The following is a 7,989-nucleotide window of genomic DNA, read 5'->3' on the forward strand; positions in this document are numbered from 1 at the left end:
AATCTGTTATCTACTGAATATAACCAACTGTTTACATAATCAGTAACAAAACATCAAAAGGTCAGTACCTGCTTTGTTTCTTGAGCAGTTCTTAGGTCTAGAACAATGTAACCTATCGTTTCCCTGGCTGAAGATAAAGGATCCAAGGCAAAACAATGGAGTTTGATAGGAGTACGCTGTAGCCTGCAACATAACAATTTATGTGATAAATAAAATTGCTTTTGCTTAATACTGAACTTTCTATTAGCTTTGAAAAAGCAGCCTACTACTATCAAGACAATTATAATTTTGTTGGAAAACCTAACCTATATCTATTCTATACTTTCTGAAAAACTCTTCAACTGGCATGAACTATTAATTATGTCTACTTATCTATACACCAACTAAAGCAATATACAAAACGTCAAAAATTTTAGTCTCTCTCATCTAAGAAGCTAACATCTAGATCAATGTTTCTCAAGCTTCTGTAACATACAAAACTCTTTTAAAGTCAAAAATTACCATGACTTCTCAAGATTGATTTTATTTATTTATTTATTTATTTATTTATTTATTGCGTTACGTGGGCTTCTCACTGTTGTGGTCTCTTCCGCTGTGGAGCACAGGCTCCGGATGCGCAAGCTCAGCGGCCATGGCTCACGGGCCCAGCCGCTCTGCGGCATGTGGGATCTTCCCGGACTGGGGCACGAACCCGTGTCCCCTGCATCGGCAGGCGGGTTCTCAACCACTGCACCACCAGGGAAGCCCTCAAGATTGATTTTAAATTGTCTTTCTTAGACTGTCACACACACATAAAGCTTCAAATACACACGCATACATGCTTATAGCTCTTTTTGTTCCTAAAAAAACGAAATAAACTTAAGAATCAAATGCCCTAATATCACCAATTATTAAAATTAAGTTAACAATTCGATATACTACATGATAAGGTCATATAAGCATGACCTTCACTGGTATAACTTGGCTTCTTTTGAGTCTGGAACCCCTATACTGGCTCACTCGTATAGTAAGCTGATTGGATTTTGCCATCAGTCATCTAATGGAATGACTATGAAACCTGCACTTGGCACAAAAATCATCATTTCTATATTTATCTGTGTTATTTTCTCAGTCTACAAAATAGAGTGGTACCACTTTGCACTAACACAATTAGATACACAACCACCAAGGCAGGCACTAATATATCAAGTCTCTGAGCAGATAATCCAGAAGTCACTGAGATGAAATACAAAAATTCTAATATCCTCTAGGAATCTGATACCCTTTCAAATAAATCCATGGACTGATCTTACAATAGAAGAAATTAAATTTCTCCTTGCTTTCATTTTTTTAACTTGGTACTTTTATTTCATTTAGTACTAAGAAAGAACAAATATTAAAGAGATTCTATGTTCCCCAGAGGAAACATATTTTCAATTCTTTTTAAAATAAAAGTATTAGTGTTCTTGCCTGCTCTGGTCATCATAGTTCATGAAATAATAAGAAGCTATAACTTTAAATATGTTTTATATACCAATAAAGTATTTAAAGGTCTAAAATCAAGTGTAAAATTAGAAAGAATACCTTATATAATTACTACATATATATCTATATATCCTTGGCAAGCCAGGTAAAATATACAATAAATTTATTAATAAAAATTACAGTGAATTTCCAACCCACATTTAATAGTGGGTAGGCATCATGATGGCACTTCTAGAATATTTATTCTCTTAGACATTAGTAAAAAAAGAAAGAAAAAAAGCAAGCTAAGCTAAGTGTAGTGCTTAAAAGCTTAGCTCTGGAGTTGAACTGGCTACTGGGCTCTACCACTGTCCAGCTGACTGACTTAAGGCAACTTACTTAACCTCTTAGGCCTCAGTTTTCTCATCTGTAATACAGGGGAAATAATACCTACTTCATAGGGTTAGTCTGATGTTTAAGTTAATTACTGTTGCAAAGTACTTACAAATTTCCTGACACATTAAAAAACCACTCAACAGGGCTTCCCTGGTGGCGCAGTGGTTGAGAGTCTGCCTGCCGATGCAGGGGACACGGGTTCGTGCCCCGGTCCGGGAGGATCCCACATGCCGCGGAGCGGCTGGGCCCGTGAGCCATGGCCGCTGAGCCTGCGCATCCGGAGCCTGTGCTCCACAACGGGAGAGGCCACAACAGTGAGAGGCCCGCGTACCACAAAAAAAAAAAAAAAAAAAAAAACCAAACAAAAAAAACACTCAAGAAATATTACTATTATCTACTTAGAGATATATATATATTTATTTATAACAGACTGAAAAAGAGCCAAACAAATTGAAAACAACAGTCACCTGTGCTGATGAAGTGCCTTCCTGTCAATTTCCCAGGCTAACTCAGTAGCAAATTCTGGCTGGTCAGTATGGTCCACAGGATCAGTAGCCAACTGTTCTCCATCAAACTTTGCTTCTACTACAAGCATATGTTTTGGACGTTTGGGGAAATGGCGACCTAGAAAAAAAGACTGTACCGGTTAACCACAAGTGTACAAAAATCAAATATGATCATTTAGCATGTGTTTTAAAAACTGACATATGTTAATAGTGGTTGACTTGTATAGTCCATAAACTACCTCACTAGCACATACTCACAGATACACTCAAATTCATGATTCATAAAAAACACTTATCAAATTGAAAGCTATAATTAATAAATTAGTACTTCTCTAACACTAATGTGCAATGAATTACCCAGGAACCCTATTAAAATGTAGATTCTGGTTCAGTAGGTCTGGGGTGGGCCAGAGAGTCTGCATTTCTAACAAGATCCCAGGAGATGTCCATGGTGTTGTCCTTGGTTCACAACTATGAGCAGCAATGATCTTAATAACATTTAGAACTAAAGAGTTAAAAATGTGATTATACCAATTTTAGATATTACTATACCAGTACTTAATATAAAACAGTTAAATCATCTGCAGAGTTGAGAAATAAATTAGCAAAAACAAATTTACTTGCATCTTAATTTTAGATTAGCCAAAGGAAAATAAACACATTTATTCATTCATGTTATTTTCAAGGACAATGTTGTATATTATCAAGAAATATTAAAATATTCTATCTACACATTACTGTTCATCTGTACTGCCTGACCTCATTCCTTTACTGTTTGTTGAAGGCATATTCAAAGTCGGGTATTACGCCAGAAAATGGGATGCAAAAACAGTAAAACAGAGTACTTGTTCTTGAGGAATTGAGGGTCCAGTGGAAAGAGACAAACTTAAAACACTGAAAACAGAAAGCTAAAAAACTAAGAAAGAAGCACTAAGAATCTTACAGCCAACATGTTTACAGGTCTGGTGAGGGGATTTCAGTTAGGGGAGTTTTAACCACTGTTAAGTAAATACATCCCTGCTGCTACTCACCCTGCTACAGGCCACTTAGTAAGGAATTAAGCTGGCCAGAAAGAGCTTGATTGCAAACCGGTGAGTTTCAACCTAATGTTCTCATTTGAAACTCCCTATTAAGACTCTTACCACATATGGCATGGCTCTCCCAATTAGCACTAATTGGAGGCCTCTCACTGGACCTCATTTTCAGCTGCTCTGAAAGTTCACTAAGCTTCCCAAACGAATTTCATACATGTCAAAAAACCCTGTATTTTCAAACTATCCTAACTACAACCTCCAATAAGCCTGAAAAAGAGGATAAGCAATAGAACAAACACGTGCCTGCCTTGTCCCAAAGACAATGAATACCTTGAGAACAGAAATCCTGTCATTTTCGTCCTTGGAATCCAGTAAATAGCCCAAAGTTTGCTCACAGTAGAAACCCAATCATTTTATTTTGAATAAAGGGCATTTCTAGAAACGTAGTCAAGAAATTGCAAGCAGCTCAATATAGCTGAAGGACTGGGAACACATGAACATATGGCAGGAGGGGGGATGAGGCTGAAAAGATAGGCAACAGGTCTACCATAAAGGGCCATGTACGCCACTCTTAAGTACAGACCTTACCCCTCAGCACACGAAGGATTTTAAGAAAATTAGACTGGCACTTCAGAAAGGTTATCCCCAGACAGTAAGGTGGACAACTGTTTTCTAAAAAGAAAACATTCATGAAACAAACTACTGAGATTACTACAGTAGATTAGGTGGATATTGACGGCCCCAAAGCAAGACACCCACAATGGTAACTCATTCATTTAAAAGTTTATATGAAGCACCTACTATTATTTTAAAAATAAAATCAACACTCAGTGATCATTTATAAGTTGGGGATGGAGAGGGAATGCAGGAAGATGATGACTCCCAGGGTCTTGGCTTGACGCAACAGCATGGTTACAATGAATGAAAATACAAACACAAGAGGAGGAACAGTTTGGAGGACCGTGGGCCAGTTTTAGATGTGTTTGTAGCAACACCTAACTGACCTTCCTGACTCCAGGTTCTCTTCCCTGCATGCTGCTACTAAAGTACATCTGCAAAAAACCCTCTTTCCTGCTTAGGAATATACGCTGGCTCCCTATTTTTTAGAACATTAAATCTAAATTCCTTGGCTTTCAAGATCCTTCAAGGCCTATTCACTCTATCTGTACAAGCTTATTTCTTACCACAATATTCCTGAATATTCATCTTCCTTGGGTCTGGTCACCTTGCTGACCTCTTCACTGTTCCACCCACCATGCTCAATCCCACAGTGGCCTGGGTTGTCCAATCTCCCGGAATGACCTTCTTCTATCCTCGCTTATTTAAAGCTTACCTACCATTCAAGGCACTTCAGCCATCATCCTCTCCCACCTCCAAAACCTGGGTTTACAGCCCGTATCATTTATTTTTATTTTATTTATATTATATCCCAACATATGTCCTGCACATTAATTTGATCTCCTCAAGGAGACAGAACCCTACAACCTTGAAGGGAGAGAGCACTTTACATTTCTGTTACCTCATAGCATGGGCACAGTTCCAAGTCCAAAAGCTTATATTCACCAAATTACAATGGGATTTCAGTCCTGTGTCTTCAGTCAGTCAGTAACCAAACAGGTAAATCTGCCCCAACACTAAAGCTTCTGGTCAGTCTTCTCTTCCAAAACTCAAAATTTGGGTTTGTAATGTTTTCTTTCCTCTCACCACCCAAATGATGCCAGGCCTCCACAAGATACCTCCCACGGCAGGGCAGGGGTCCCCAGCCATTCCTCTCACCACTCAAGATGACTTCTTCGCGTCATGTTATTCAAAACCTATCCTCAATTTACCTGTCAACTCCTATACCCTCCACTTTCCTGCAACCTGCTCTCCAATCACACTGAATTCAAGCAATCAAAGAACATGCCTTGTTTTTCTATACCTTAAACACGCCACTGGCTCTTCCCTTTGCCTGGAATGCCCTTCCTTCCTTTTTTTTTTCGCCTGACAAATTTCTAATCATCCTTTAGGACCCAAATAAATGTCACTTCCTCTGGGAAACCTTTCCCAGCTTCCCCAGACAGAGGTGGGCATTCTCTCTTCCGCACCATGATGAATTATTTATTGTTCTCCATGCTACTCCCTTAGCTTTTAGAACCAGGACTATTTTACTCTTCCATTCCCAGCACAGTGCCTGACACTCAGTGAGTCTCCAAATAAACAAATGTCACTCATTCAACAAACCAAACTCCGAGGCATGTATAATAGACCCTCTCGACAACTGTAGTCCTCTACGTCCCCCGTCAAGAGCTGTAAAGGGAATAGCCACCGCAACACTTCTGAAAATGCAGGAAACGTGTATTTGAGTCAAAGTAAAGTTCTCACCAATGGTACTACCAGGAGACTGAACAGAACGTGCTTTCCAGAAGCACTTTCGGCTCATAATATAAGTCATTGACGTGCTGCCTGATGGAAATCGTTTTTCCAACATTCTCTGGGTCTACGGCTAGTCACGCTAAATATCACCTATCCCTAATAGCTCTCATACTCCCTTGGGGGATTTTTAAATCAACTAGCCAACAGACCTCATTGTGTACAACTTTGAAGAAGTCTCTGGGGACGGCACAAGCAAAGATGACAGGGTTTTTCAGGTTAACAAAACCTCGGTCCCATACTACTCTGTTAAAATTTAGGAAGCAGCAGTCGCAAACGCCAAGTCCCGGGCCACTCACCTTCTAGGATTGACACGACGATGAGCAGTTGGTCGGACTTGGAGACCATGGTCGCGGTCGGCGGCCCGCAGGCGGGGTCTGCTGGGTGGAAGAGGAGCCCGGGTAAGTGGCTGGCAGCCCGCGACCCCTGGCTGGACCCCCGCCGAGGCTCCCGCCACCCGCCTGCGGCCCGCCACACCCAGACCCCGCTCTGCGGTCCGCCTGCAGCGCGCCCAGCTCCCCGGCCCCGGGCCGCTAGTCCACCCGCAACCTGGCCCCGACTCAAAAGCCGCTCGGCCACCCGGCCCGGCCTGTTTCCAGAGAGATGCGAGTCCGCCGCCTGACGACCTTTTGCCGCCTGCGTAGCAGCTTTTTAAACGCCCGGGTAGCCGCCACGGCCCCCGCCGCGCCCCGCTTCCACCTAGCAACCAGGCCCACAGGCCCACAGCCCGGGCGACGCTGGAGGACAAAAGATCATAGAAACCAGGGCAGTCGAAGATAGAACGCCCCTCAGCCCGCTTCGCCTCCTACCGTTTTACGCAAAGTTCCAGAGCCCTGAGGAGAAGACTAGCCATTACCTCACAGCGCCCCCTATTAGCCGGACGAAGGAAAGCGGGCAATTTGATGGAGACCAACTGCGCAGGCGCACGACTGCAGTAAACGCTTCCGGAAGTTCCCCAGAAACGAAAGTAGATTTGTTTTCAGCTTTACGTCCCAGACAGAGCCTGGGAAATATATCAATAGAGATTACAAAAAAAAACAAAAAAACAAAAACCTAGCTCTGTTCACGCCCCCATTGTCAACACTGCTTAAAAGTTAAGTCACAGAAAAATAATGATTTAAGTCTGAACTCTAAAATCAACTAAAATTGTTCTCGCGCGGCTGCTCAAGTTTCCATGCTTTGTAAACAAGTAGCGTCAATACGGTAATTGCTGTAAACTGTTGGCGGTGACGTAGACTCTCTGAGAATTTCCTGTCCAGTAAAAATTACTCTAAAACAAAAACATTGTCACGTGGGTCGGGGAATTAAAGGTATACGTTTTTCTACCCCCTGACGACAAAGTAATGAGCAAAATCAAGACCAGAATAAACAAGGCATCAAAAAGCTGTAAACCGACATTTTCCCCTTTCTACCCCTTCTCCCCCACAAACTTCAGCCTTTATTTTAGGAAACATTAGAAATCTTTCGGAGGGCACCTAGTTTGAAACTGGATCTTGGGCGGGATAGGTGGGAGGGAGGAGGAAGAGAGAACAATTTCCACTCCTTCACCCCCTCCCAACCCCAACCTCCGCTTTGTGCCCCAAAGAAAAGGAGGATGTGGAGACCACACTACTTCTACGACACTTTCAGGCCCCTTCAGAGCCCTCCCTGATATAAAGCATTATGCAAAATAAAATCAAAGTAGTGATCTACTTTGAGTTCATCATTGAACAATACATTCCCTTGCAGAAAATGTCAAACAGACTCAAAAGTAGGTAGAATAATATAATGAACCAGCAGGTACTCAGAACGCAGCTTCAGAAATTGTCAACTAAAGACTAATCATCTTCATCTGTTGCAGAGGAGCAGGGATTTGAAGGAAATCCCTAAGGTCATATCAATTCATCTCTTTCAATATGTACCTCTAAAAGATAAAGATTTTTTAAAAATATCTTAAAATATTAGATACTTAACCACAATTGCATATTACACCTTAAAGTTAACAATAATTCCTTAATACAATTAAATATACACTGTTCAAATTTCCCTGATTGTCTCATAACTTTTTCAGTTGGTTTGCTCAAATCAGGACCCAGACAAGTTCCAAAACACAATGTATTTGGTTGATCTATCTCTTGCCACTTTTAATCTGTAAGTACTTGCCTCCACTTTTTTTTTTCCTTGAAACTCTTCGTTGAGGAAACTGGCTGCATAATTTT

The 7,989-nt window shown here is 41.3% G+C and overlaps 1 protein-coding gene across 10 annotated transcripts in view; it reads right to left on the reverse strand.

Annotated features, from left to right (window-relative positions):
- The window catches only part of CEP120 (centrosomal protein 120), an 85,492-nt gene extending 78,484 nt beyond the window's left edge, over positions 1-7,008 (reverse strand). Inside the window, exons 1-4 of one of the 10 annotated variants that reach the window (XM_067031486.1) lie at positions 6,648-7,008; positions 6,091-6,171; positions 2,307-2,463; positions 69-183 (exon numbers count right to left, since the gene is read on the reverse strand). In XM_067031486.1, the coding sequence (XP_066887587.1) occupies positions 69-183; positions 2,307-2,463; positions 6,091-6,139 (321 nt within the window). In that variant the 5' untranslated portion in view covers positions 6,140-6,171; positions 6,648-7,008. The other 9 variants (XM_059063500.2, XM_067031493.1, XM_067031487.1 and 6 more) reach the window with 9 other exon arrangements.
- Between the last annotated feature and the right edge of the window lie 981 nt (positions 7,009-7,989).

The sequence above is a fragment of the Kogia breviceps genome, chromosome 4 (genome assembly GCF_026419965.1).
Source record: "Kogia breviceps isolate mKogBre1 chromosome 4, mKogBre1 haplotype 1, whole genome shotgun sequence".
NCBI lineage: Eukaryota > Metazoa > Chordata > Mammalia > Artiodactyla > Physeteridae > Kogia > Kogia breviceps.